Here is a 26627-nt window from a genome sequence, read left to right on the forward strand (position 1 = left end):
TCAACACTGCAGCCATGTAACTGACACCAAACCCTGATGTGGCCACAACTCTTCCTCTCTGGATCCCACCACCAACCTTATACACACAGGCAGTTTCCCACAGGCAGAATGTGGAAAGACCAAAGGATTATACGTATTAGGACCATGACATGAGGAAACACAGATACCCAGGGACATATTGAAGTGGTAGCAGCAGACAGGGTCACATCCACCACCCATTCCCCACCATAATCTTCCTCCAGAATGTGACCACCCTGTACACTCGGACCCAAACAGGAGACCATTGCACAGCAAGACACATGGTTTCTCATAGAGCTCTATTGTGGCATATAATAATAGGTACTCTATATAAATTAAATTAAAAATAAAGCTCCAGCAGGTTGCACAGGTTGGCTGTTAATAAATATCTCTCTGGGTAATTGTGCCCCAAGACCAGCTCACGACCACTCTCCCTCGTCCAGAGAATTATACAAAAATAAATACAGGCTCGGGGTGGGGTGGGGGAGGACATGCCTGGTTTCATTCTAAAAGTCCTTTTTTCTCACATCATCCACTATCCCTTCCTCTCCATGGATATCACTGCAGGGAGTCCTGTGCTGACTGGACAGCTCCAGGACAAGGAAGGCTCTCTCCAATCGAGCATTCTCAGAAGCAAAGGACCAAGGTCCCTCACTGCACAGGCCACAAATCTCATATCAACCCTGTGGGGTGGTAGAGGGACTGCCCCTCCCCAGACCCTAGAGAGGGGGAAGCCTGTTATTGCTGATCCCACAAGCATCCCCTACGAGAACCAGGCCAGAGAGAGGCACAGCGCAAGCACCAGGAGGGACACACCACTGTTCAAAGCCACAGGGACGACCACCAGCCCAGCCAGGACTCCCAGAGTCTGGGTCAAGGGCCCCCGGAGCTGAGGAGGTAAGCCACATACACATTCTGCAGGGGCTGCTAGGGTGGGAGACTTCTTTGAGGGCTCAAGGTTTGGGTCTGCACCCTTTTCATCCTCGGAGATCACATGAGGTCTGGCCACACTAGAAAGACAGACCTCAGCCTCCACAGGACCAAGGAGGGTGGGATTCTGCTCCTGCAGAAGGACTGGAGCAGCTGGTTCTTTGCCAGATAAAGAAACCAAGCTGTCTGCCAACTCACCAGTGACCTCCATCCGGGCTTCTGTCCCGGCTTCCCCTGGGGACCTCGTCACCCCATCTATGATCCTATTCATGTGCAAAGAAGTGGTGTTCTTACCCACCCCCTTCTCTGGATCCCCAGTAAATTGGCCCTCTGTACCCAGAACCACAGGGCTGTCACATCCTGAGCCTTCTGCCCATGGGAGCCACACATCTCCCATAGTGGCTACCATAGAGTGGGCCCCAGAGAGGATTTCCGGAGGCGATTCTTTGGGGCTGTCTCCTTCAGGGCTGGAGGGAGTGATGGAGAGCCCCTCTTCACCCTCCCCATCATCATCAGGGTCCTCGGTGTCCTTGATGAGCTCCACACCACGCCCCAGGCGCGCATAGTGCAGAGTGATCTCCTCAGCCAGGGCACTGTTCAGGGCCCTCTCAGGGCCAGGCCACTTCAAGATCAGGTCACGGTCCGTGAGTATGCCCAGGGGATGGCTGGGGGACATCCCTCCATCTGTGGGGCCCTCCCCACCACCCCCTGCCCCACCTGCAGCCACAGCAGCCCGCAAGCGGCTCAGGTGGGATAAGTAGAGCTGCTCCAGCTCCTGGTCAATGGTGTCTTCGCCAAGCAGCTCCTCCAACCCACTCACAACCTCCAGACCCCCAGAAGGCTCATCCATAATAGCCCCCACCATGGGGTCCTTTCGACCCCCTCCACTCTCACTCAATACTTCCCACGTGGTCTCAACTTGTTGCTGGCTGGGTTCCAGGAAGGGCCCCGTGGCCCCCTCACTTGCATCGGGCCCTGAGGCCTGGTCCCTGGGGAAGCCACCCAGACCACAGAGAGGGGTGGAGGGGGGAATCCTGATGGCTGGTGCCTGGGGGACTTCTGTAAAAGCCACAGGTGGACTGCTTCTGGGGATGTCACCTTCTTCTGGGGGTTTTCCAGTTGCAGTAGCTTCAGAAACCTGGAGCCATGATGGGAATAGGGAGAGAAAAGGAAGGGAATGAAGTAGAGGAGGGGAGGGATAAGCAAGACAATAAGAATGAGTGACAGCCCACACCCAGCCCAACAGGAGTTTCTGGATAATGCCTTAAAGAGCCCTCTTGAATTCTTTAAACTCCAATGACTCTGTCATCCAGATAGGTATTTACGTAAGTAAATAGGTAGGTAGGTAGATTATTAGATAGATAAATAAATAGATATAGATAGATATGGACATGTATTGGTACTGGGAACTGAAATCGGGTACTTTACCACTGAGCTATATCCACAGCCTATATATATATATATATATATATATATTTTTTTTTTTTTTTTTTTTTTTTTTTTTTGAGACAGGGTCTCGCCAAGTTGTGAAAGTTGCTGAGGCTGGCCTCAAACTTGCAATCTTCCTGTCTCAACCTCCCAAGTTCTGGGATTACAGGTGTGTACCATCACACTCAATTTATGTCTAAATTCTTTTTCAAAACAATTCCATAGAAAATGAGAGGGGAGGCAGGGAGTATGGAAAGTAGGAATGGACACGTTGATATTTGTTGGAACTAGGTGATGGTATATGTGAGTTCATTATACTAGTCTCTTTACATTTATATATATTTGGAAATTTTTATAATAAGAAGTTAAAACACATACACATACACACACATACACACACACACACACACACACACACAGCTCTGAGATGTCCCTTCCTCTCCTGCCACCACCATCAGGGCTCTCCCAGACCACTGTAATGGCCTCCTCCTCCTCCCTGGCATCCCTGTTTCCATCCTCCCCTAACAGCTTATTTCCAGGTAGCAGCCAGAGGGAGCTTGTTAAATCCAAGGTCAGACCAAGTCCCTCCTCTACTCACAACCCTCCTATGGCTCCCGCTCTCACTGTAAAAGCCTAAGTCCTCACTGTGACCCACAAAACCTTGTCCAATCTACCCCCAGCCACCTCTCTTAACCTTAACTCCCACCATTCTGCCCCCCACTCACTCTGCTCCCTCCACAATAGCCTCCCCTGTCCCTCACACATCAGTCATGGCCCCACTTGAGGAACTTTGTACTTGCCTGGAATGCTCATCTAGTTATCCCCATGGCTCACTCTCTCATCTTTAGATCTTCTCTCAAATCTCAGTCTTTGCTAAGTCCTTCCCAGTCCACCTGATCTAAAGCTGTAAACATCCATATCTCTCTCTGTGTCTCTCTCTCCTTCTCTCCATCTCCCTTCAGTTTTTCCCTTAGTGTTCATCTTCATATAACAATATGCTATGTATTTTAACTATTATTTTATTGTATCTCACCTAACATGTAAGCCCCATGCAAACAGCATTTTTGTTTACCACTGTGTTTCCAGTGTCTAAACACAGAAAGCACCCCTAAATATTTGTCAAATTAACGACTGAAATTTCCCTAAGCCCAGGTAAATAACTGATTCTCCCCCTCCCCTATCAGCTTCTGGTTTTTGCAAACTCCCTCTGACCTAGAATGAACCCAGAGTTACTTGGCTCCACTACCTAGTCCAGCTGAGATTACACTTTAGGCTGTCTACCCCCAGGATGCAAGGGCCTGCTTACCTGAAGGGTCATCTGGGGCCATGGACGGAGAGGGGTAGGGGCCACCAAGGGGCCCATTGACTCCTGTACATCAAGATGTTCTGCTTAAGAGAAGAGAAGGAAAGTGTTGGAGCAAGACAGGTGTAAAAGCATGTGTCTTATTTTATTAAGAAAATCTACGAGTGTGGCCAACTGGCAGTTTGTCTCTGAAGCTTTCTATGGCAGTCTAAGGCAGAGGGTACCTCTTCATTTTTATAGAAAGAAAAAGGGTAGGAAGAACAAAATGACAGGAGCTTGGGATGTGGCTCAGTGGTAGATCACTTACCTAGCATGCACAAAGCCCTGGGTTCAATCCCCAGTGCTACAAATAATAATAATTAGTAGTAGTAGTAGTAGTATTTAATATTATTGTTGCTTCACCAGGTGTGTCAGCACACACCTGTAATCCCAGTGACTCAGGATCCTGAGCCAGGAGGATTGTAAGTTCAAGATCAGCCTCAGCAATTTAACAAGTTCAAAATAAAAAAGGGCTGGGGACGTAGCTTAAGCTTTTTTATTTTGAACTTGTTAAATTGCTGTAAAGCACCCTTGGAAGAAGGAGAAGAAAAAAGAAGGGGCTAGAAGACCTGAAGGTAGAGCACTTTATGTACAAGTCCCTAGGTTCAAATCCCTAGTACTGCAAACAAGCAAAAACAATTGAGTTATAAAAAGCGACTAGAACTGCAAAACTTGCCAGGTGCTTACCCATGGCAGGGGTATTATCATCCATGTTCTTCATCCTCAGCTCCTCTTCATGAGGCCTGTGGGGCAGAGGAGAGAGCACATAGATCTCACGCCCTGAGAGACCAGTTCTGCCACCCGTGGGTACCTTCTGCACCTCTGTGGTGGCCTATCCTCACCTGACAGCTGCTACTTTCTGCTGAAAAGTCCTACACGCTTATGGAAATTTTGCAAAATACAGGAAAGTATAAATATACAGGAAACAAAGCAATCACACACATCAGATAGAGGCTACCACTATTACCATTATGGAAAATTTCATTCCAGACATTCTCCGAAACTGTTTAGATTCTACATACTTTTACAGCTGGCTTTGATGATTTATCAGTAAGAAACATTACAGGATTTTGTAAACATTGAAAATGGCTGCTTAATAGTCATATCTTATGGCTTGTTATAATTTCCATAGCTATTCCCTTTCTGCTGAGCAAGTAGGTTGTTTCCTTTACTTTTGGGTCAAAAGCAGACTTCAGCAAACAGTCTTGTGCACAGCTTCAACATGTTTGGTTCACTATGCATAGTGGAGCTTGCCCATAATCCCAGCAACTTGGGAAGCTGAGAGAGAAGGATCACAAGCTCAAGGCCAGCCTCAACAACTTAGTAAGACCCTGTCTCAAAGTAAAAAATAATAATAAAAAGGGCCAGGGATGCAACTCAGAGGTACAGTATCACTGGGTTTAATCCCACAATAAGAAAAAAATGGATCATTTGTTTATGGTCCATTCCTGTCTGAGGACAAAGCCATCTTCTCCAAGAAAGGGCAGAGGGAAAAGACTTTGGGACACAGGAGTCAACAGGGGGAAGAAAGAAAAAGTAAATGGAGAATGGGAAAGGGGTCAGAAGGGCCTGGGTCCCTTTACCAGCCTTTGCCCATGCCCAGATCAGTCTGCCATATCATGTCACCTTCTCACTTGTAACATAAGCCAGGACATGCACATCAAGCACAGGGAAATGAAGAGGAATGAGAATGGAAAGCCATATATCAGGACCTGGCACACAGCAGGGCTAAATCAATAGGAAGTAGCTATTGCTCCTTTGCCAGCCAAGTCTGACTTAAATGACATAAACCAAGTATATTTCAACCAGATACCTCCCTTGCCAGGGTTGGTGTCTCATCATGAAGAAATCACTATTCTTACTTTCTTATGAGTATCAAATGTGTACAGATAAGGTGAATGAAGGAAGCACTGATTACAGTTTCAGAGACTTGAGGGAAGCTTAGACTTTTCTTCCTGAGAGGCAATGGGGTGATACTGACATTCCTAGAAATAGCTGAAACTTTGTGAAAACACCACATCACTTGCCTTCACAAATAAAGAATATCAAGTTGAATGTGGTGGCACATGCATGTAATCCCAGCAGCTCAGGAGGCTGAGGCAGGGGCAGGAGGGTCGTGAGTTCAAAGCCAGCCTCATCAGCTTAGTAATGCCCTAACCAACTCAGTGAGACCCTGTCTCTAAATAAAATATAAAAGAGGGCAAGGGATGTGGCTCAGTGGTTAAGCACCCCTGAGTTCAATCTCTGGTACCCCAAAAAAAACAGTATCACTAATTGACCTGTGTGTATGTACTATGGCATTAAGGCACTGATCTGTGTTCCTCACATATATTAATTTAATCTTCTCAGTGCCCTCAGATAGGTACTTCTAATCTTTTAAACTAAGTAGTGCTATTATTCCCATCCCACATATGATGATCTGGAGATGGTGTAAGTGGCTTACAGTCATGCAGACAGGATTGAGACACAGGCCTTCTGGTTTTGAATCAATATGCTGCCACTTCTTAGAGGAGAAAGACTGGGGTCTTACCCAATTTGATTTCCAACACTTTCTAGAAGTAGATAAAGGTATCAATAATAGACAAGATTTCTCCCTACTCCTTCATCCAGCCTTTTCTTTGGACTTGCCCTTTGCCCTCCATACTCATTCCCAGTTTCCCTGCCTCCATGGTCATGTGGGCTAGAAGACCAACAAGGACAAAGGTTGCCAGAACTTTTTATTATCACCCTTGAGGAAGAAGCCTGAACCATGTATACAGATCTAGAATCTGGAAAGTCTTGGAAAGGAGAGTCTATCATTCTCTCTGGTCTAGGGCTTAAACATCCCACAGAGAGGCATCTGAATCAGAATACTACAGGACCTCAGATGGGTGATGCTGGGATCCCAGAGATCAACTCCCTATACCTCACAGTTGAGAAACAGGGATTCAGAGCAAATCACCATAGGCCTGTACTAGTCCCCTCAGTAGATTTAAAATCCAGGCCTATGAACCTGTGGCTCAACATGATCTCTGCCCAACAGGTCGAAGTCAGTGCTTGTTAAAAAAAAATAAAAATAATCTTCCTAGGATCTTCTAAAGCAAGCCGCTTCAAAAATACTCCTGAACAGACAGAAAGCCAGCCCGCCCTCCCAGGGACAGGACTAGGCAAGCCTTCCTGCCATCTGGCCCAGTTCTGACATGCGTGACAACCAAGTTTCTAAAAGCCACTACAAAGTGGCTTAAATGTGCAAGTGAAAAGGGAAGAACTCAGGAAGCAGTCAGCCAAAAGGCAAAGGTCTCTACAATTCAGCTGGAGGAATAAATGGGGGAAGAAAAACAAATACAAAAGAAATCCTTCAACTGCCAGAGCAGCACTTTGACAAGTCTAAGAGGAACATCTAAAACTCAAGCAACTGAGCCTATCCCAGGGTCCACAGAGTCCACAGAAGCAAACAAGTTGTTCTCCTAAACTCAAAGTCAGAAAAATGAAAGCAGGAGGCACCAGCATTTATTGTTCACTTCTCCAAAAACAGGCCCTTTTCATTGATATACCAAGTCATTTGAAATGCAGAAAGTAAGGCTTAAGGAACTGTCCCTATGCACACTCACTCCACACCACACTAATAACATACAAAGGGGGCTCCATTTTGAAGACAGTATCTGAAATTGGAGGCCTAAAATATATATGTATCCTTGAACTGTCGTCCACGATAACAATTTTAGAGGCAGCTCTGACTACAATCAAAATGAGGACAGTAAGGGAAATCAAGAACAAGTGTATACTGACTCACTGATCAGTAACAGAAGAAGGATTCTTAGAAAAATGGGGAGAGATATTAAGAACAAAACTGTACCTACAGTGCGCCTGCTAATTTTCAAGAAGGAAACCTGCTCTTTTGGCACCAGTCCCACAAATGCCACGTGGCATCCTCTCAAGGGTTGTAGGCAGTAGAAGGCCATGGCACCAATTGCTGCGGCTGTCTCGGGCAAGAACCTTGGGAGTTGCTTGTGAGCAATAGCCAAGTCGGTGTTATTTGGAAGGGGCTAAGGCCTGCACACCAATCTCCTGGGTGTGAAAATTTCTCCTGCAAGGAACTGCTGAACTCACAGTACCTAAGGAAATCAGGGAGAGAGATCTTAGAAAGAGGTGGTACCAGCCTCTGCCTAGGCCAGCAGAGACACAACAGAAAGATGAATTGCCAGGGTTAGACAGTGAACAAGCAAGAGAGGGCTGGCAAGCCTCATGGAGAAAAGCAAAGCAGACTCTCAAGAACAGTCACATCCCTGCTACCACCAACACCACCCAAGAGCTGAGTGCCCTCAGAACTCACATCTTCAAAGAGTGTTGCCAGCCCAAAGTGGGTCAGGCACTGAAACCAAAGGGAAACTCAGCAGTTCCCGGCTCCCATGGACACAATCTGATGCTGCTGCTGACTCTCAGGGTGGGGGAGGGGGATAAAGGCAGTTTCAGAAAGCTGCCCTGTGATACTTGGAATCACAGTTACCCTAGGCCTTGCTTTCAGGAAAGAATGGGGTTTGAAGGCAGATGTGAAAGCCACCAAGTTATGTGGGACACTGCCTCACCTTCCCCAAGCAATGTCAGCCTCAACTTTGAGACTTATAATATGGCAAGGTGGAGGGAGGAAAGCATTTATCATGCCGTGAGTTTCACTTATTGCTGTGACAATTCCCTAGCCATAGCCCACCAGTAAGGAAACCATTTTACATCATAACCCAGCACACCCACTCATGAGTAAATATATTCACACATATAGAACTGAAAAAATGGTTGTTCTTTGAATTTGACAAAATACTTACCTTTCCTGCATAGTGTGACATGCTTGGTACTTCTATGCCACTTTTTAGTATTGGTTAGAACCCAATAAATTGATTTCACATCTCAATAAATGGTCAGAACATGCAAGTTTTAATAATCCCAGCTCTTCCACCTATTAGCAGTGTAACCTGGTGCAAGTTATTTAGCCTCTCTACGTCACACTCTTCTCATCTATTAAGAGCGGATAATAGTGATTTCCTCCCTCAGTCAGTTAAGTGAACTGAAGAAATATATGAAAAGTGTCTATAAAAGTGCTTAAAAGTAATTCTCTTCAAACTCGCACTGAGGGAAACTGAGGATCTGAAAAAGAAAGCTACATGCCCAGTGGTGCCCAGCTGGTAAGACACACTCCCCAGCCTGGTAGAGCAGTTAAGAACTGGGGTACCAGAGCAGAATCTCCCAGGCTTAGTTCCCAGCTCTGCCACTTTCTTAATGAAGGACCTCAGGCCCACATCCTTAATTGTGATGCCCTATCAAATTTCTATGGAATAAAATGGGTGTCATTTTTCATTAAATCCTCTCTCCAGACACCTCTGATAACCTCTGACCCATCGTATTTCAACTCTAATTGCTCCCATTGGCCTTAAGGCTGCCAACTTACATTATCAAGTTATTATCAAGTTGGATCCCATCCATTCAGTTATAGGTGCACCTAAAACCCACTGAGGCCTTATTGTGCATCATCCCAGTGACCGACCCTGGACATACACCGGTGAGCAAACCCAACTAGGAAGCTTACAATTCACTGTGGAAGAAGACATTAAAAAAATACTCAAACTCGTTCTTTCAACAAACATTTATTGAGCACCTGCTAAATCCCAGGCACCATGGCAGGCCTGCAAAATACAGTGGTGACCAAAAGCAGACTGTATCCCTACCCCTCACGGAGCTTACAGTCTATCAGGGCAGAGTTATCCAGTAACCCCTTAATAAATGTCTAACTACAAACTGAGGTCAGTGCCTTAAAAAAAAAAAAAAAAAAAAAAAAAAAAAAGGAAAGAATGTTCTAGAACAAGGGGCCTTGGCCCAGACCACAGGGATGTTGAGGGCTTAAGAATGCTTAGAATGAAAATAAGCAAGGGAGGGATCAAGGGAGTAAGAGGCTGCTCTGGAGCACTGAGAAGAGGAGGGGATGAATGCAGCCCTGAGTAAGGTTTAATTTGAGGAACCATTAAGACTCAGTCAAGTAGAAATACCAAGTTCAGATACAAGGCTAAAAAAGCAGGGTGAAAGAAAAGGGCCAGAGAGTTCAGAGGAAAAGTAACAGAGTGTGATCCCAACGCCAAGGAAGGAAATGACTTCATTAGGAGTGGTCAGCCACTTCAAGAAAACCGAAAAATCTCCTATGGAATGTTGCTGATGCAAGGGGCTGACGAATACATAGGGGTGAGCAGGGAGAGAAAGGGCATGTGGCCAATCCTTCCCATAGGGTGGGAGTGAATGGGGAGGGAGATTACTACAGTGCTGGCCAGGAGCCAAGGGCAGAGAGGAGATCAGTAAAGATAGCAACACTGGCAGGGGGAAAGGTCAACAGAGAGAGAGGATCAGGGAGGGCAGTAGAAAAGCTGCCAGGACAAAAAGAGGGATTGTCGAGTTCATATTCTGCAGCAGGTAGCAGAAAATTGGAACCTGGAGCATAGGCAGAGGAACTGGCCTAAAGGTGAAGGGACTTTTCCTCACCTGTAACACAGGAGAGGAGAACTTGACTTAGAGGCTGCAAATTGTAAGGAGTTCCATTCTTATGGTTTCTATTGTGTTCTGGGAAGCAGGAGGAGAAATGTGAAGATAAAGAACATTTGAAAAAGTTACATGAGAAAAGCGACAACAGTGGGTCAGAAAAATACAGCAGCCTTGCAGGGTAGAAAATGATCGAGAATTTGGGGTGGGGCTCATCTGCTGTGCATGCTATAACATGGCATGCCTGCTAGGCTTCCCAGTACTATGAGAAAAACTGGGAACCCAAGGAGCTTGAAATGGATGGGTTTCCCTAGGAAGCCCTCTTAGAACTGCAGGATCCACTCCATGAGACTGCTAGAGACAAACATTACCAGTAAAGGAAAGAACATGAGCAAAAGTCCTGAAGCAGGAAAGAGCTAGGGCCCTGGGAGTGACAGAAAGACCAGGCTGAAAGAACTCAGGAACAGAGTCCAGTATGAGGAAAGCCTAGAAGCCAGCAGAGGCCAGATTGGGAGACTAGAGTGGAAGGTGCTTGAAGGCCATGGTTAGGCTTTGTTGGTCTTTGCTTTTAAGAGGAACAGGAGACCTTCTTGGAGTGTTAAGCCAAGGTAGACCAAGAGGGCTCCTTTCCACACCGGCCCTGGAACTTGGGACTCTAGGAACCTCAGTTTGCTCCTCTGAGAAAGAGGGATTAAAAACAATGCAGTGGGGCTGGGGTTGTGGCTCAGTGGTAGAGCACTTGCCTTGCAAGTGTGAGGCACTGGGTTTGATTCTCAGCACCGCATATAAATAAATAAATAAAATAAAGGTCCATCAACAACTAAAAAAAAAAAAATCAAAACAAAAAAACACAGCTCACAGGGTCTGCTGTCAGGTGTAACTATAATTTTGCACAAAAATATTTGGCAAAGTGCCTAGCAAAGAGCAAGGTCTCAGCCAGGTCTCACATGACAAGTTCTCCACACTGCCCCTCCCTCCCAGCTCCACCAAAAGCCCTTGGTTATGTTAAGACCAGTCTGAATCTCCTTTCCCCTGCTTGAACCCAGCACTGTGCCCAGCATGCAGAAGGTTATCAATAAACACTTGTTGATGGATTATCTGTAAGCCTAATGGGGAATTGAAAGCCTGGTCCCACAACCCAGGGAAAGCAGCCATTGGGGCTTTTGAATTACATCCCAATGACCACCAGACTTCTCCCATTTCCCCCACCTGGCATGGTGGTATCCAGTGCATAGGGGGTCTACAGCCAGTATTTCCTGAAGCCCTCTTCAACGGGGCTCCCACAGGTAAAGGATATCCCCTGAGATCCTTTACTATTTCCCCAGAGGTCTGGATCACGGGGGTGGCTCTTCAACAGCGCTCCAAGTAATCAGCAGCACACAGGTTTTAAAACAATAATAAGTTGAAATGTACTCGCCAGGAAAGCCACCAACCTACAAAGAAAACCTTATCGCTGATCTTGCAATGAGCACCAGCCTCCCCTTTGCAAGAGCTGAGATCAAAAGATAAAGAAACTATCAAAAAGCCATCTGCCCACTTAAAATAATATCACAAGTCATGTTAGGAACCACAGACCTGGAGCCACCTACCAAAACAATTGTCTAAACGGGCTGCTTCAATTTCTCCTTAAAACCACCCATGTATTTTAAAAGAAAAACACCCTTTCCACCCACCTTGCCCTAGCAAGGTTTTGATTTCTCTGTCCCTTGCTTTTCACAACCCTTAAAAATGACCAAACTCTGTTACTCAAACTGTCTCATCTTATAGAAAGGGCTCCCATGACAGCAGGTTGAGATGACAACTTGGGAAAAATGATAGAAATGAAAGCAATTCTGGGGCACTAGAACTACTGGATCTCTTGATCTGGGAAGTGGTTATATAAGTGCATACATATGTACAAATCCACTGGGTCGTATGCTTAAGCAGTGCATTTTCTGTAGGTATACCTCAATAAAACACAAAGGCAAAAGGAAACACATTGAGAACACCAAGAATGAAATCCAGAATTTTCCCTGAACCCTGCCAGAACTTCAAAGAGGATCAGCACTTTAAAAAAAAATAATGTCCTTAGCATTTCTACCTGGTCCTGTCATTCACTAGCTGAGTGACTTTGAGCAAACTGGCTCACCTGAGTTCCCCGTTTCCACCCTTAAATGGAGACCATCATTACAGCACCTACACCATATACATGCACACTTGGCCTCAATGAGAGAATGGACCTGGAACTCTTAGCAGAGTTCAGTAAATGCTGGCCACTCTTATGTAGCTACTACCATGCCTCAGTTACCTTGGCCACATTTGCTGTATTTGACTCAACCACACATGATGGTCACTCCCCTTTAGCAAATTAGGGAACTGAGGCCAGGCCACACAGCTGGTGATAGGAGTTGAGTCTAGTAGGGGAACTTAGAGAACTGCATGTGAATAACTAAACATCAATATAGCTAACATCTCTATGGCACTTTGAATCCGGCTTGGTTCTGAGTGCTTTTATTTGCATCCTGTAAAGTAGGTGCCCATAATCGCTTGTTTTACATAAGACAATACAGTCAGTTGAGGCACAGTATGGTTAAATAAGTTGGCCAAGGGGCTACGGTTGTGGCTCAGCAGTACAGTGCTCACCTAGCATGTGCAGGGCACTGGGTTCAATCCTCAGCACCACATAAAAATAAAGATTAAAAAAACACAGCTGAATCAAATGTTTTAAAAAAATAAGTTGGCCAAGTTCACAAAGCTGGTAAGTGAAATGGCTAGGATTTGAACCCAGGCAATTTGATGCCAGAATCCACACTTTTGTTGTTGTTGTCGTTACTGGGGATTAAACCAAGGGGGCCTTAACCATTGAGCCATAACCACAGCCCATTTTATATTTTGAGACAGGGCCTCATTAAGGTGCTGAGGCTGGCTTTGAACTTGCGATCTTCCTGCCTCAGCCTCCCAAGCTGCTGGAATTACAGGTGTGTGCCACAGTGCCTGGCCAAAATCCACCCTTTTTTTATTTTTATTTTTTTGTAGTTGTAGACGGACAGCATGCCTTTATTTATTTTTATATATGGTGCTGAAGATAGAACCCAGTGCCTCACACATGCTAGGCAAGTGCTCTGCCACTGAGCCACAATGCCAGAATCCACACTCTTAAAGTAAGTAAGTAATCATGCTGCTGACCTCCTTTAGACTAAATCTCAGGTATGGTGCTGGGGTGGGAGGGGGGGTGTCACAGGGTGGTAAGCAGGCACTTGACTGCTTGTTCACTCACTCAGGCACATATGCCCACCAGCCGTGAGAAAGGCCTTTCTTTTAAAATTTTTTTTTTAGGGGGAAAGGACCTACTTTGCCCAGGCTGGTCTCAAAACTTGTAGGTTTGAGTGATCCTCATGCCTCAGTTTCCCAAGAAGCTGAGAATACATGTGGGCATCACAGTGCTGGGAACGAGGTATATCTTTCTGAACCATTCACAGCCTAAAGCTTCCCCAGGACCAACAGATCCCACAAACACCTCACTGCAACCAGCAACATCTAGTCAAGCATATACAAGGTCCAAAAAAAGCATTTTCCCACTTCCAGTCCTTCCAGGAATGGGGAATTGTATGCATTTTAGAGAAAACCTACTGATCACAAGCTATACTTAGATGGCCACATAAAGAATCAGGCCTAGTGGCTGTCATTAAAACTTATATAAGTTAATGGAGGAAACCTACGAAGATCTTGGATCAAAGCTTCCTGGGATAGAACTGGCTCTTTCTCCCAGTCCCTGAATGGTTACTGGAAGTGTGGCAATAAAAAGGGACATGAGCTTCAAGTCTACTCCCCATCTGGTTCTGCCTCTGCCAAAACCACTGCTTCTCTGAGCATGGCCTCAGTCCCTCACCTGGGCAGGCCTCAACCTAGATTACAGAGCATAATAGTAAAGAACGTGCACAGACTTCGAAGTCAGACAGGGCTGGTGTCAAAAAGCCAGGTGCCATCACTTCCTCAACCAGTTTCTCCACGTTTGGAACCCTGATTTTTTTTCTGTCAGATTGGGATCAGATTCCCTATTCATTACTTGCAAGGCTGTTGGTCCACACTACCATGTCACTTCAGTTCTCTCCATTCCAGCACACTGCCCATTCATTCACACCAAATTCATTCCAGCCTCAGGGACTTTGCACTTGCCATTCACACTATCTAGAATCTTCCTTACCTATATGTACATAACTGTTCCTTATCATTCAGGACTGTTTAAATGATGCCCCTTTTCTACCAATTCTCTTCCCCCCCATCTCCTTTCTCATTATCCAGGGCTCACCTAAAAGGCTCTCCCTGAACACAATCTCTAATAACAACCATTCCCTCCCAATCTATCTCCTCATACTTCTTTCCTCTCAGCAGCTAACCTTATCCCTACTTATCTGCTTACTTGTTGTTTTTTCAAACTGTCTCCCACAGGAGCCTGTATGATCCTTGAGGAGAGGGAAGATGTCTGTTTTGTTTAGGGCTTTACAGTGGAGTTCAATAAATGAATAAATGAAAAATCCCAATAATTAAAACAATTACTAGCACATGTTTGGCCTCCACAACTATTTGACTGACTGCACTCTCCTCCCTGTTCTGAAGATAAGGCCTGAGGGGTTCCTGGGCAGGAATGCTTGCCCTCCATTCTACATACAGCCCTGTGTTGGCGGAGGTGGCGCTGGCAGACATTACCTGCGCCTCACCGGCTTCATGCAGCTCTTCAGCTGCCTGGCCTCAGCCTCCACCGGACCCTGGCACTCAGGCTGTGGCTCCAGCTGCTGCTGCTGGAGCAACCCTTCGACATCACTGGGTGTGGGAGCGGGTGCGATCCGGAGCAGGACTGTGTAGTTGCGGCCGTGGTTGTTGGCCCAGAAAGTGCCCTCGGGGGTCTCATAGCGCACCACGAAGTCGAGGCGTGCCCCATCACCCGCGCCCTCAGCAAAGGGCAGCTGGAAGGCAAAGCGGTCGGTGCGGCCGCCGTCGTCGGGTGAGGAGGCAGATGCCTGGCCAGGGCCCAGGCCGAGACCTGGATCCAGAATGGGATCTCCTGCTCCTGTTCCTCCTGCTCCTGCACCAGGCGGGCTGCGCGGGACGTAGCGCGCTGGGTGGTCGCAGAAGGAAGCCCAGCCGTCGTGTGAGGCCCGCACGTGCACCGCTTTCTCGAAGGAGCGGTTCAGCACGCGTACCAACCCGCGCAGCACCGGCGGGCGTCCCCCAGGCACCCACACCCCGGCACCCCCGGGAACCGCTCCGGGAGGCGGCAGCAACGCCTCCAGCTCCACCATGACGCGCCCCAAGCGCTCCAGACGGCCCGGCGCAGGCGGCAGCGAAAATGTGGGCACCAGATAAAAACCCCCGCCAGCAGGGACAGGACACAGCGGCGAGGGCTCGGGAATAACCTCGTCTTCCTCCTCCCCTTCATCCCCATCCTCGCCATCGTCGTCCTCATCAGCCCCGCCGCCGCCGCCATCTTGCCCGGCCGCTGCCGCCATCTTGCCCGCCCCGGGCCCGCCCCACGGCCGGTAGCGGCGCAGCTGCGCCAGCGGCAGCCCCAGGGCCTCGTCGGCGAACAGCACCCTCCGCGGGGCCACCGCCGCCTCAACCGAGGTGCGGGGCTCGCCCGCGGCCGGTGATGGGGGCGCGGGATGCCGCAGCGGGGGCTCCACAGGGGCCGTGCGCGCCATATCGGCGGCCGCGGCGGCACCGACGGCACCGGCGGCGGCACCGGCGGGGGCAGGGCCTGAAGGGGCCGACAGCCAATGGGAAGGCCAGTGCGAGGGGGGGGTACGGCTCACGGAGAGCGTAGGCGGCGAGATGAAGACAGGTGTAGCAGAGAGCCAATGGGCAGCCGCGCACGGATGACGTAGGTGGTGAATGGAGAGCACGAGAAGGGCACAGCCAATGGGGATGCTGGAGAGTGGGCGGTGTGGGAGGCGGGATGATGGAGAAATCAATGGGGAGGTGGGAATGGGGGTGGTGCGGGCCCAGGAGGCCAAGAGCAGGAGTAGGACAGCTAATAGGGAAGTCTGAATGGGAGCGGCATTGTGGGCAGCGGGGAGGTGGAATGGCTTCAGGCGATGGGAGAATAAGGGAGCGAACCCACAGATCCGAAAAGTGGGAGATCCGCGGGTTGCGTAGATAGTGGGACGTAAGACAGAAACAGAGAACGGCCTATGAGGAGACGCGCAGAGGTGACGTAAAGGCAAGATGACGATACTAGCCGAAGTGAGCCAGTGCAAAGTCTTGTAAGCCTGCTCTATGGCTTCAAGGGGAGGAGCCAGGGCGGAACTAGCCAATGCAGAGACCAAAAGGAGACCACGAGGGGGTGTGTGAGCCGCCACAGAGGTGGGACCGAGCAGGGCAAAGCCAATGGGGATGGGGATGGGGATGAAGGCAGGGGCAAGGAAGAGAGATGGCAGATAGCCAATGGCGGGGCTGGGTGCAGGGGGAAGCCAGTGAGAACTCAAAGGGCAGTGCTAGCGTGGGATTGACCAATACCAAAGCTAGATAGTATAGCGGCAAGAGGAAAGAGCAGAGCCAATAGGGGCGGGGCAGATGGTGCGAAGGAAGGCAAGAGTAGCGAATAAGGAATCTAGAGAGGGGGCTAATGCTTAGGCAGAGCCTGAGCTGTTGGGTGGTCTAGCAGCAGAACCATAGAATGCAGGCATCCAATAGAAAGGGTATGCCTCTGGGGGGCATAGATTTTCCTTTCGCCCTTACCATCCAGGACTCCCCATTGTCCTGGAAATGCCCAGAGAGCCTGAAGGCCTAGACAGCACCTTAGTGTGAGACCAAAGAAATCAAAAAGGATTTCCCCCCACACGCCTACCTCCCAGGCTTTGCTTTGAACCCCATTCACTAGCCAAGAATGCCCCTGATTATTCGTTAATGTCCCAGATTGATCATTAGCATTCTCCAGGATTTTGCACCACTGTTGAATGAATGCCCAAATCGAAAATGGAAATTTTTGAAAGATTAGCTTTTTCTAACTTCAGCAATGCTGAGCTTGACTCTATGCTACCAGGAGTCAATTGGGCATATTGATAGACACTGGCTAATATAACCACAAATCAAAGCCCTGCCTTTCTTGCCAACTGTGATACTCCACACCTCTTAAGTGGCCTTACCTTCCTTCTTTTTGTTCGAATCTCTGCTCCTACTATTTCTTCCCCCCAAGACTACTATTCCTTCTGCTGCTTCTATCTACCGAACTGTTTTCACTCTCCCTTTGAGGTCTTATCTCCTACTGAACTGTAGCCTCTGTCAACTGAATATATACATGCATATATTCCCCCTCCACCCTGGGAGGATTTATCAAGCACCTACTATATGCCAGGTTATGGTCATGCCATTGTCTCATCTAATACAGCATCCCTAGGAGGGAGGCAATTCCCCCCAGCAGCCTTTCTTCTCTTTAGGTCTTAGAGTCCAGGATGGAGTCATGGATCAGGAAAGAATATGTAATCTACAAGTTACAGAAACATCATTAGATCTTAAACAAATAAAATTTTATTTCCTCACCTAAAAGTTCAAACTGGCAAGAAGTCCAGGGACGCCATTCCTACCCATGCATTTTGAGCATCAGCTATGTCCTGGTCTAGCCCCAAGACTCTCATTCTTCAGCAAATTCTGTGGGTTCTTTATTCAAAATATTTCCCTAATCCACCCTCTCACCTCCTCCTTCACTGCGAGCACTGTCACCAGTCACCTAGACTACTGTAGTATCTTTCCCCTTGCTGATTCTCCTGCCTCCACCCTCGACCCCAGCACTCCATTCTATATTTGGCCTTCCAGGGCATTCTGTTAAATCCTAAGACAGTTTATGTCTCTCCTTTGCTCACAAGCCTCCCATGGTTTTCTCTCACTAAATGTAAAAGCCAAGGTCCTTACCATGACCTACAAGGTCATGTATGGTCTAAACCCACTAGTGCCTTTTCGGTCTCAGCTCCTAAACCTCTTCTTCTCATTCACTCCACCCTAACCACACCAGCCTCCTTGTACGCATCAGGTACACTCTTCCATCAGGGCCTTTGCACTGGCTCTTTCCTCTAGAGTTCCACAGATACATACATGATATCTCACCTCCTTCAAGTTTTTGTCAAAGACCCTCTTCTCTGGGCACTTTCCCCAACCTGTTTAATCTTGCTCATTCTCCCCAAATTCCAAGTCTTTTCAATGTCCTTCCCCCAGAATCCTTCTATGCAATAGGGTATAGTCCAGTTTAGGGAGGAGGTAGTGACCTCAGCCCCTCTGCTCACCTGGCCCTGGCTTTCATGCTGCAAAGATCCTGACTTTCAGCATCACCCCTGCCACACTCAAGTGACTTCCTAAGATCCTTGGGACCACCACCCTCATTCACTTTTTCTCCCACCTCTATAACCAATCTCTCACAAAGTAAGTGACAGTAGGGAGAGATGGTCATGGGTATCTATAAGAAGGGTTCAGCCCATACTTCAGACCCTGACAGAAAATCCCAGACCCCTCTCCCAGGAGGAGAGAAGTGCTAGGGCAGGGAAGGTGGTCTCATCTTCTAGAATTGGTGTGGTGTATAATTACTGAGAGACATGGGAAATGTTCAGACCCAAGTCTGCAAGGAGCAACGGGTCATCAATTTGGGGGGCCTCCCCGGGACTTGTTCCTTATAAGCATGCTCCTTACCCCCTCCCGTGCTCTCTCTCACAGGCAACAACGGATCTGTTAAGCACTTGCTGTACACACAAGGTCCCTGAAGACCTTAAAGCTGGGAGGATCTCACCCCATCTTGGTGTTTCCTCCAGCTACCCAGAACACACATAGTTCATCTTTGTGTCATAAACATGTCCCACCAACTCTAAAGCCCCAACCAGTGAAAGTTTTGTTTTGAACTAATGATAGGGAGGGTTGGGGTTTTTATTTTAATTGTTGTTGTTGGGTGTGTTTTTTAAGTCTTTTTTTTTTTTTTTTTTTCTATTCACTCTTTTTTTTTCCCCTTGTCTTCACAAAGACAGGCCATCAGGTCAAATATGGGCTTTTCCAGAAAGGTGAGTCGAGTTAAGAAAAGAGACCCTCCCTTTCTTTTGAGAGATTAGAAGGTGAAGGGAGGAAAGGGGATGAAAGGGCAAAGGGGCAAAAGGGTAAAGGGGTGGGTCTTGGTCACTAGATTTGTATCATATGAATTAGAAGCTGTTTTCAATTTCTCTTCCCCAGGTCTGAAACCAGTCTTGCAGAAAAGTCGGAGTAGATGTTGGATGACTAGAACCCCAGACCACACAGGGCACTGGACAATGCATGGTGGGGCTGGAAGTCTTAGCCATGGTCAATCAAGAGAAACCTCTGGAGGATGATCTCCCATGTTGACCAGTGGTTGGAAGAAGGGAATGTGCACTGAGATGAGGAGACGCGGCCACTGAATCTTGGACAACCTAGAAACCTCACAAGCATCAAGCCCCCAGAGGAATCTCCAAATCCCAGAACCTCCCTTTCCTGGCATCCTAGAATTTAAAACCTGAGACTACTGGGATCACAGAAACTGCGAGTTTCAAAATCTAGCACTAAGGAAACAGCTCTCTGATCTTCAGCAAATTGGTCTGCTTCTCTGCGCCTTCATTTTCTCCATCTGTATAACAGCGATACAGTAATGATAATAAGATGGACCGCAGAGGGCTCTGGTGAGGATCGGACACAACTGATTGTGGGAAATATTCAGTGCCGAGTACGGCGTGTGGAAATTCAGGATAAATGTCAGCCACCAGGATGATAGGTGATATTTGGAAATCTAAATCCTTGGAAACTGGGGCTTTTGCAAGTATAAAATCACAGAGTCTGAGCACATCGAAGCATCAGCTATGGTGTTCATGACAGGAGAGTCCCAGTGTCCCAAGGAGCCTCTGGGTTTCATTGTGAGATTTGATTCATTCTACTAGGGGCCACTGGGGACCTTCCCAGTAGAGTGGCCACTGGATCAGACCTCTAAAGCTCTGGGACATAATGAAGTGAGACTTTTCTGCCTTCCCTAACTCAGTGATTCCTTGTGAGTTCAGGGAGTTAGTGATTCTCAGACTCCTCAATTCTGTGAATGGGCGGGGAGGTAGGGATGGACTTCCCGCTTTTTTTTCATGAAATACCTGACATCCCCCTCACTCTCCGTGGGAAAGAGGGCTGCAGGGGTGTTCAAAGCTCCCTGTCTCTGGACAGCACAAATAATGGTAACCGTATTAGTTATACCTAAGAGGAAAATGAGTCCTGAAGCAAGGTAAAGCCTCTGGAAACAGGGTTCTGTTTTATCCCTTTCCCTAATGTTTTCTGTCCGCACATAGGACTTCACATTCCCTCTTAACCCAGACAGCCTCAGATATACTGTCACACACAGAATGGTGTCTCTGGTGCCTCGGGATGCCTCTGTGATTTGAGTTCTTTTCCTTTATTTTTTTTCTGACTCTATACACCTTTGCTTAAAAAACTGTTTTCTCATGAGCCCTGTTATCTCATTGATACCTCTCACCTCTGTGGTGAGGGGAAGAAATCATATATTCAGATGACTCGTAAAGGGCAAAGAAAAAACCCAAAATTTCAAAATTTCCGTTTAAGTCTCATAATCAAGAAGAGAAGAAGCAGAGCAGAGAGAGAGAGAGAGAGAGAGGAGAGAGAGAGAGAGAGAGAGAGAGGAGAGAGAGAGAGGAGAACTATGAGAACCCACCCCCCGTGATTATCAGCATATACACTCATCGAAATTGGATTATTAGAAGAGAGGTCTGTGGCTTCCACGCCGTGGTTTTTCTTCTCGGTATAAAAGCAAAGTTGTTTTTGATATGTGACAGTTTCCCACAAGCCAGGCTGATCCTTCTCTGTCAGTCCACTTCACCAAGGTGAGTGTCCCTGCTCTACCCCACCAAATGGGTGCCCTCATGGAGGAGATGGCAGGTAGGTAGGCACTTGGGGGGTCAGCGGCCCTCCAGTACAGTCAGATGCACTCAGCCACCATGAGCCCACTCAGGTAAGATCTTTTTAAAAATAATATAATAGTCATAATAAATACTAGGTAGGTGAAGTACTTAATCGGTGCTTGGGCAGGGACAAAGATAAATAAATGGATCAATTGATACACAGATGGGTAGGAGTTTTTAAATATGTCAACTGCCAGTCTTTATGGATTTCAGGGTTTTGAACAACTTGAAATGCTGTCCAAATGAAACTGGAAATCGCAGCTGCATCTCTCTTCATCTCTTCCGTCTTGATGCCTCCCATCCTTCTTGTCTCTTTGTTCACCCTGTCTTCCTTTTTCTGTTTCTCTACCTCTCTCTTTCGACATGACATCTCTCTGTCTCCCTTGAACTCAGGCTCTATAGGCTTTGACCGCCTCCCCGTCTCCATCTCCTCCATCTTGGCAACACTACATCATTGCCTTTCCTCTACCTCTTTCCTACCAGCGGCTCTCTTGTCTCACCTTTCCTCACCTGCCTTTCCACCCGGCATCTAGCACAGAGATTTGGATACAGCTGATGTTTATTAATAGTGGGTCAAGTAATGTCGCTGAGGACATTTACATTTTACAAGAATGCGCATCAGTTCTGTTTGCCCCAGCAGCAGGAGGATTTTGAGTTGTCAGGAAAAGATGAGAATTTAACTTGAATGTGTGCTTACATCACATGAGAGGAGACCCTGTTGGGGGGCACTTCATGCTGTCATAAACCATGGTTTACTGTATAGTGTGCATGCATGTGACCAGACTCTGTGTCCAGGAAGGCAGGCTGTTCAGGACTGTGACAAGTTCATTTCTTCAGGCTTAGCACAATGCTTGGTACATAGTAAGCACTAAGTATTAGCTATTAGCATTTTAACCAAATTATCAGCATGCAATATATTGTTTTTGTTCCTGCTTTATTCAAGTAATAGCACTTTTGCAGTCTGCTAAAAATAAATGTTTGAACACATGATTGTTCATGGCTGTCATGACTGTCCTCACATCAGCATGAATTCTGATTTGACCAAATGCCAATTATTGGACACTCAGGACATTTCTAATTTTTCTTCATAAACCACCGTAACTGGTTCCTTGGACTCCTGAAAATGGAGTTTCTGTGGAAAAGAGATGTGCATTTTTAAGGTTTCTGACCCTCTCTGCAAATTGTTCTTCCAAAAGTTTGTCCTATTTCATGCTTCCTCTACTCAAGCTAATCCTGGGTGGGTATTATCATTTTTTAAATCATTTCCCACTGGGAGCAATGGCACATGCCTGTAATCTCAGCAGCTTGGGAGGCTGAGGCAGGAGGATCGAAAGTTTGAGGCCAACCTCATCAACTTAGTGAGGCCCTGTCTCAAAATAAAAAATAAAGGGGCCTGGGGTAGTGACTCAGTGGTAGAGTGCTTATATGAGGCACTGGGTTTGACAACATAAAGGCATTGTGTCCAACTACAACTAAAACAAAACAAAACAAAACAAAAAACTCCATGGATGTTGAGTTATTTTTTTAATAAATAAATAAATAATATACAAAGGACGGGGGATATGACTCAGTAGGAAAGGGCCCCTGATTTAATCCCCAGTATCTCCTCCCTCAAAAAAATAATTTCCCAACTTAACAGGTAAGGAAAAAAACATTGTCATGTTGTTGAAATTTACATTTGTTGATTATTTTTACTGTTTATCATTCACTTGTACTTTGGGGGTTGTCTATAATGTCCTTAGTCCTAATAGGGTATTCATCATTTTTCTTATTGATTTGCCATAGCTCTTTATTTTTGGAAAAGATATTAACTATCAATCATATGTATGCAGCACATATTTTCCCCCAATTCATAATTTGCATTTTCTATTTGTTTATGGGTTTTCTGTGATACTCATGATGTTTTTAAATAGTGAAATAGGTTAGTCTTCACTTGTGTGGTTTCTGTCTCTGGTTTTGTGCTTAGAAAGTTCTTTCCCACTTGAAAATGAGATAAATGTTCACCCTGTGTTGGCTTCTAGTCTCCTTTATGCCTTCATTTTTTCCATTTACTATAGAGGTTAAGAGTGTGGGTACAGGAGCCAGACTGTCTGGGACAAACCCAATCTCACCTCAAGCCATCGGTGTGATTTTCAGCCAGATACTTAACTACTCTATACCTCCATTTCCTCATATGTGCTATGATGAACATAATAGTACTTACCTCAAAGGGTCTTTGTCAAGATTAAATCTATTAATCATGGTAAGTGCTTAGCACAAGGCCTGACACACAATAAACCCAAGATCAATATTAGACATTAAAATGTATCTCTGTAATGGATCTGGAATTTATTCTAGTGTATAGGGTGATGGTGACATTTCAAACTCAACAGGGAAGGGTCAGTGGGAACACGGAATGATTATTTATTCAATAGCTCTTTTTCCCCAATTGTCTCAGAAATATTTTTTAATATTTATTTTTTAGTTTTCGGTGGACACAACATCTTTATTTTATTTTTATGTGGTGCTGAGGATCGAACCCAGTGCCCTGCACATGCCAGGCGAGCACACTACGGCTTGAGCCACATCCCCAGCCCCTCTCAGAAATATTTGTTAATGTATCCTCCACCCTCCCCCATGTTGAGATGCTGTATTCATCACAAACTCTATTCCCTCTATGCACAGGTCTTTGTCCATTCTTTCTCCTATGATCTGTTTCTCTGTATCTGTTCTTGTACCAGGGCCACACTGTTTAGCTGTACATTGCTTTGCAATATGACTCAATACCCAGCCATAGCCATGGGCATCCCTAGCACCTTGTTCTTCCTTATCCTTTCTTATTTCAGGCAGCATCAGTCCTCCAACCAGAGGTCAGTAACTGTTCTTATTTGGGGCAATTCTCTCTTCCCTCTTTCTTTCTTTTCTCCCCCCCCCCCCGACCCGTGCCATTCTCCGTCACTTTTTCTCTGTGACTTTCAGTGTCTCTCTGTGTGAACATCTCTGTTCTCTCTCATGTCTGTCTTCATATCTCCCTGTATCTGTACTCTATGTCTCTGTTCCCTCACGTCTGTCTGTTTCTTTCTGCATTTGTATCTGTCTGTCTTTCTCTGTCTCTTTGTCTTCATATACCTCTGTCTCTCAGCCAGTCCCCTGGATAGAGGGGCAGTTGTCAACTCAAATCCCTGTAGACACCTAACAACTCAACCAAACACAGGAGAAGGTCTCAGGCCCTCTTCTGCTGCACACCTCTCCCTTACCACATGTAGAAGGGTAAACTGAGGCCAAAATATAGGCAGGAGAGCCCCTTTCTAAGCCTCATAGAGACACAATGGCAGAGAGGAGATACAAGATCAGAAATCAGGCCTCTCAGTGGGACCCTGACTCTGTTTCTCTCCCCTACTATGGGCCTCAGTTTACCTTTCTGCACCATGAGGTGGAGAAAGTGTGATCTAGGTTGCCTTTCCCTTTTCCGCCTTCTCACAGTTTGGATCCTGACTTAAGCACAACAATCCATGATCATAACACAGGGCCTAACCTAGGAAGAGCAGGGCTGCGAGGGGTCATGGGCCCCATGTCAGGAGGCTAAAGGATGGTGATGATGGAAGAACATCAGTCAGTTTGGGTGTCCATAGAACTGGCACTGATTCCAGGAGCCTCTATCCTGAGGCTCCTCCAGAGAACCTGGTGCTGGGCTCCCTTCATGAGGCCCAAGCCAGAGACTGGATAGCTTCGTCCTCCTCATCCTTCCATCCCTATCTCTACCAGAGAGCTCTGAGTTTTGAGACATTGTCCCAAAATGAACAGAGAGACTGAGGCCACGGAAGTGTCTATTTACTAATCATTGACATTTTGCTAAGTGTTTCATATGGAATTACTCTGGAAAATAGCTTCTATTCCTATACCAATTTATACTAAACTTTAGAAGCATTAAAGCCAGTCAATGGCGAGATGGCCCCAGGCTCAGAAGAGGAGGAGGGCTACTCTGACCTCTGCCTTCATGGACCTCAGGAGGGAAGCTGAGGGGACACTTGCTGCTATTCTAGGCCTAGTAGGTGAGAGGCCCTCTGAAATAGTATGCTTCCTGTCCTTCAGGCAATTCCAGTTGGTTTGTATGACAGGGACATTGGTTTATATACTGTGGACCCATAGAGTTTGTGGTTTTTCTATCCTGGGCCTCTTTGAATCTAAAAAATGATGTCCTACAATTTGGAGATGTACTTGTGTGTACTCTATGAAAGACCCCAGGAATCCCAGTATTTGAGGGGCCACCCCTAGCACTCCCAGAGCTTCCAACCTGGGACCTCATTGCGGCCCAAGAAAGGCCAGTTCTCTAGAACCCAGGGCTTGTCATGGTGGCCAATGGACGTCACCCACCACATCCGCCAGCACCCACATCACCCCACCTGGGTCGGCTGCAGGATGGGCCAGCCAGTTCTCGGAACGAAACCCGTGGGGTGAAGTCCTGCCCCCTTCTCTTCCTCGTTGGTGCGGATGAAGCCCAGCGCATCCGGCCGCCATGACGTCAATGGCAGAAAAATCTGGGGAAGTCGGGGGCTGTAAGAATAGGGCCCAGATGCAGACCCCGATAGGAAAACATAATCTGTGTTCCAGAAACATCCTCCATGCAGCTTCTGAGAAAACTAGTCAGAAAGGGACGCCCAAACAGACAGTGCAGGAAGCCGGCTGGCCAGCCCGGCCCTCCAAGTACCCCGCCACCAGACAGACCATATCCAGGTCTCCTTTCTGAGAATGTATTTAGACTTTCCTGAGTCAGACCACTCGAGATGTACTGGGGGAGGAGATTTCCTATAAGCTCTGGCCAAGTGTCCAGGTAGCTTCAGAAGTGCCAATGGGCCAGCCATGTGGGCCAGGCCACAATGGTGGAAAATATCTAGTCACTCACCAAAATCAGTATTCGTTTGTTCAGGCTGCTATAACAAAGTATCACAGACAGTATGGTTTAAGCAACAGAAATTTATTGTCTCATAGTTCTGGAAGCTAGAGATCCAAGATGAAGGCGTCGGCAGGGTTAGTTCCTTATGAAGGCTATGAGAGAATATGCTCCAGGCCTCCCTCAGCTTCTGGTGGGTTGTTGGCAATCTTTGCTCCTCCTTGGCTTCTGGAAGCATCACTTAATCCCTGCCTTCATTGGTTCACTCACTCATTCACTCACCTCCTCATCTCTCCACCTTTCTCCCAGACCCTTGGTCTGAGCTTCCACAGACCTGGACTTCGGATTCTCATACTAATATTCAAACCCTGGAGAGACTAGGGGTTTAATACTCAGACTCTCACGCCCATCTCCCTCAGTGCTACAGCTCTGACAGCCCCCATGAGGTGACAGCAAAGAAAGGAAGGACAACTGCCCCTCCCAGAAATCTCCTAGACTCTTCTCAGCAGCTGTGTGGCCAACCCAGTGCTGTGTAGCAGGGCAGGGGGTCTCTCACACGCAGGCACAGTACGGGAGGTTTGTGAAAATGTGCACACAGGAACACATGCTTCTTGGAGAAAGAAATGGA

The 26627-nt window shown here is 47.0% G+C and overlaps 1 protein-coding gene across 2 annotated transcripts; it reads right to left on the minus strand.

The window, feature by feature from the left end:
• Positions 1-298: 298 nt before the first annotated feature.
• Positions 299-15900, minus strand: Ppp1r3f (protein phosphatase 1 regulatory subunit 3F). 2 transcript variants are annotated; one of them, XM_077107295.1, is made up of 4 exons: positions 14900-15900; positions 4406-4461; positions 3683-3762; positions 299-2086 (listed from the first exon to the last, which is right to left on the minus strand). In XM_077107295.1, the coding sequence occupies exons 1-4, from the start codon at positions 15889-15891 to the stop codon at positions 782-784; spliced, it is 2433 nt and encodes an 810-aa protein (XP_076963410.1). In that variant the 5' UTR covers positions 15892-15900; the 3' UTR covers positions 299-781. The 2 variants fall into 2 exon arrangements, with proteins under 2 accessions (XP_076963410.1, XP_076963409.1); XM_077107294.1 differs by having other exon boundaries at positions 3683-3765.
• Positions 15901-26627: the final 10727 nt, after the last annotated feature.

Source organism: Callospermophilus lateralis, chromosome X (genome assembly GCF_048772815.1).
Source record: "Callospermophilus lateralis isolate mCalLat2 chromosome X, mCalLat2.hap1, whole genome shotgun sequence".
Lineage (NCBI taxonomy): Eukaryota > Metazoa > Chordata > Mammalia > Rodentia > Sciuridae > Callospermophilus > Callospermophilus lateralis.